The following is a 2214-nucleotide window of genomic DNA, read 5'->3' as shown; positions in this document are numbered from 1 at the left end:
GAGTCTCACTCTGTCGCCCAGACTGGAGTGCAGTGGCCGCTCCCGGCCACCGCAGCCTCGACCTGCTGGACTCCGGTGATCCTTCCGCTCAGCCTTCCAAGTAGCTGGAACTACCAGCGTGTGCTACCACGCCCGGCTAATTCTTGACTTATTGTAGAGATGAGGTCTCACCAAGCTGCCCAGGCGGGTCTCGAATCCGTGGGCTCAGGCAATCCTCCCACCTCAGCCTCCCAAAGTGCTGGGATTATAGGTTGAGCCACCGAGCCCAGCAAGGCCCCATTTCTAAAGTCTTCCTTGATCACCACTGACTCTCTCTCTCTCTCTCTCTCTCTCTCTCTCTCTCTCTCTCTCTCTCTCCCCCCCCATCAGACTCCATGCTGATCGTGCAGTTCAATTCCCTCACTGTTAAATCATCTTTAGCAGTGATTTACTACCTCTTGCTTGGGTCACACAACTGATTTTCTCAAACCACTTGAAAAAGCTACTAGGCCACTTCTAAGCCAGACTTTACACACGTGCAGCCCACCTCCCCCACTGTCCTCAGGAGCAAGGCTGGGCTCACACACAAGGAAGAGTCACTAGGGGGTGAATGAGCGAATGCAGGTGTGTGTCCAGGCCTCACTCTGACAGGTGACCTGGCTTCTAGCCTAGGACTAAACTTGGCCACCCCCCCCATCCAGCGTCTCACTCCGAGAGCATCATTTCTGTCTGCACCAGCTGCCAGCTAGGGTTGTGGGCCCACACAGGCTAGGGGAGAGGCCAGGCACAGTGTGTGGGTGTGAGGCTGCAGAGGCAGAGCAGGGACACTGACCTGGGAAGCCCTGGCAAAGTGCTGGTTACCTGGGCGGGAGCTTGGGGATCAGCACCATCCTGGGGGGCCCGGGCTGGGTCTCCAGGCTGGGGTTCAGCTGCAGTGGCTGGGCCCTGGGGGGCTTCGTGGCAAGGTTCCTTCTTCTCCTCTGACTTGATGGTGCAGTTCACCATGGTGCCAACACCATCCAGGGCCAGCTGGGCAGAGACGGGGCTCCTCATGGACATCCTGAAAGAGAAGGGACAGAGTGGGTGGAAGTGAGTCTCACAGCCCAGTCGTGAACTCCACCTCTTGCCCACAGGCAATGACCCCACCATCTGCTCCCCTGCCTCAAACGGGCACACTTACACAAAATGCAAACCGACTTTGACACCCACAGAAAAGTCAGCAAAAGCTCTTATGTCCTTTGTGCTTTTTTGTTCTGTTTTGTTTTGTTTTTGAGTTGGAGTCTCACTCTTGTCGCCCAGGCTGGAGTGCAACGGCATGCTCACGGTCACCGCAGCCTCCACCTGCTGGACTTAGGCGATCCTTCCGCCTTAGCCTTCCAAGTAGTTGGAACTACAGACGCACGCCACCACATCTGGCTACTTTTTGTGATTTACTTTAGAGACAAGGTTGCCCAGGCTCTCATCAAGTTGCCCAGGCTGGTCTCGAAACTGCGAGCTCAGGCAATCCATTTGCCTCAGCCTCCCAAAGTGCTGGGATTACAGACTGAGGAAGAGCAACCAGCCTGTGCGTTTGTTTTTATGAGTTTTTTTTAATAGAAAGATCTAGAGAAGGGTGGGCCCAACCTTCAGCACGCCCTGCTTGTTACAATGTTGGGAATGAGGGGCTGATGGACTGACCTAAGGAGGCTAGAAGTGAACTGGCTGTTTTTGAGCCCAACAGAGCTAAAGAGTTCATATAAGCGTATGTGTGTGTGTGTGTGTAGCTATTTGTGTATATTTGTTGCATACATATGTATTTTTGTAATTTGTTGCCAAAACTTAAAAATCAAGAGACAGGCGGGGCTCGGTGGCTCAGCCTGTAATCTCAGCGCCTTGGGAGGCCGAGGCAAGTGGATTGCCTGAGCCTGTGGGTTTGAGACCCGCCTGGGCAACTTGGCGAGACCTCGTCTCTACAATAAATACAAAATTAGCCGGGCGTGGTAGTGCACGCCTGTAGTTCCGGTTACTTGGAAGGCTGAGGTGGAAGGATAGACAGAGCCCAGCAGGTCGAGGCTGTGCCACTGCACTCCAGTATGGGCGATGAAGTGAGACTACAACTCAAAAAAAAAAAAAAGGACAGCACATAAAAATCCAGATTTAAACTTCTAGCTCAATTGCTATCATGGCAGAAATTGAGTAGCAGGTCCTAACTGACAGGCCAATTCTACTAAGTCCCATTCTCTGCTACTCCCCAAA

The 2214-nt window shown here is 53.1% G+C and overlaps 1 protein-coding gene across 1 annotated transcript in view; it reads right to left on the bottom strand.

Moving 5' to 3' along the window:
• The window catches only part of SOX13 (SRY-box 13), a 14071-nt gene extending 13033 nt beyond the window's left edge, over positions 1 to 1038 (bottom strand). Inside the window, exons 1-2 of the mRNA XM_008071868.2 lie at positions 841 to 1038; positions 689 to 747 (exon numbers count right to left, since the gene is read on the bottom strand). Coding sequence (XP_008070059.1) covers positions 689 to 747; positions 841 to 1038 — 257 coding nt within the window. The remainder of the gene's footprint in view (positions 1 to 688; positions 748 to 840) is intronic.
• Between the last annotated feature and the right edge of the window lie 1176 nt (positions 1039 to 2214).

Source organism: Carlito syrichta, unplaced genomic scaffold (genome assembly GCF_000164805.1).
Source record: "Carlito syrichta isolate Samal-C Ts95f unplaced genomic scaffold, Tarsius_syrichta-2.0.1 Scaffold314770, whole genome shotgun sequence".
Lineage (NCBI taxonomy): Eukaryota > Metazoa > Chordata > Mammalia > Primates > Tarsiidae > Carlito > Carlito syrichta.
Note: the sequence above shows the minus strand (reverse complement) of the source record. Positions and strands in the feature narration are given on the sequence as shown.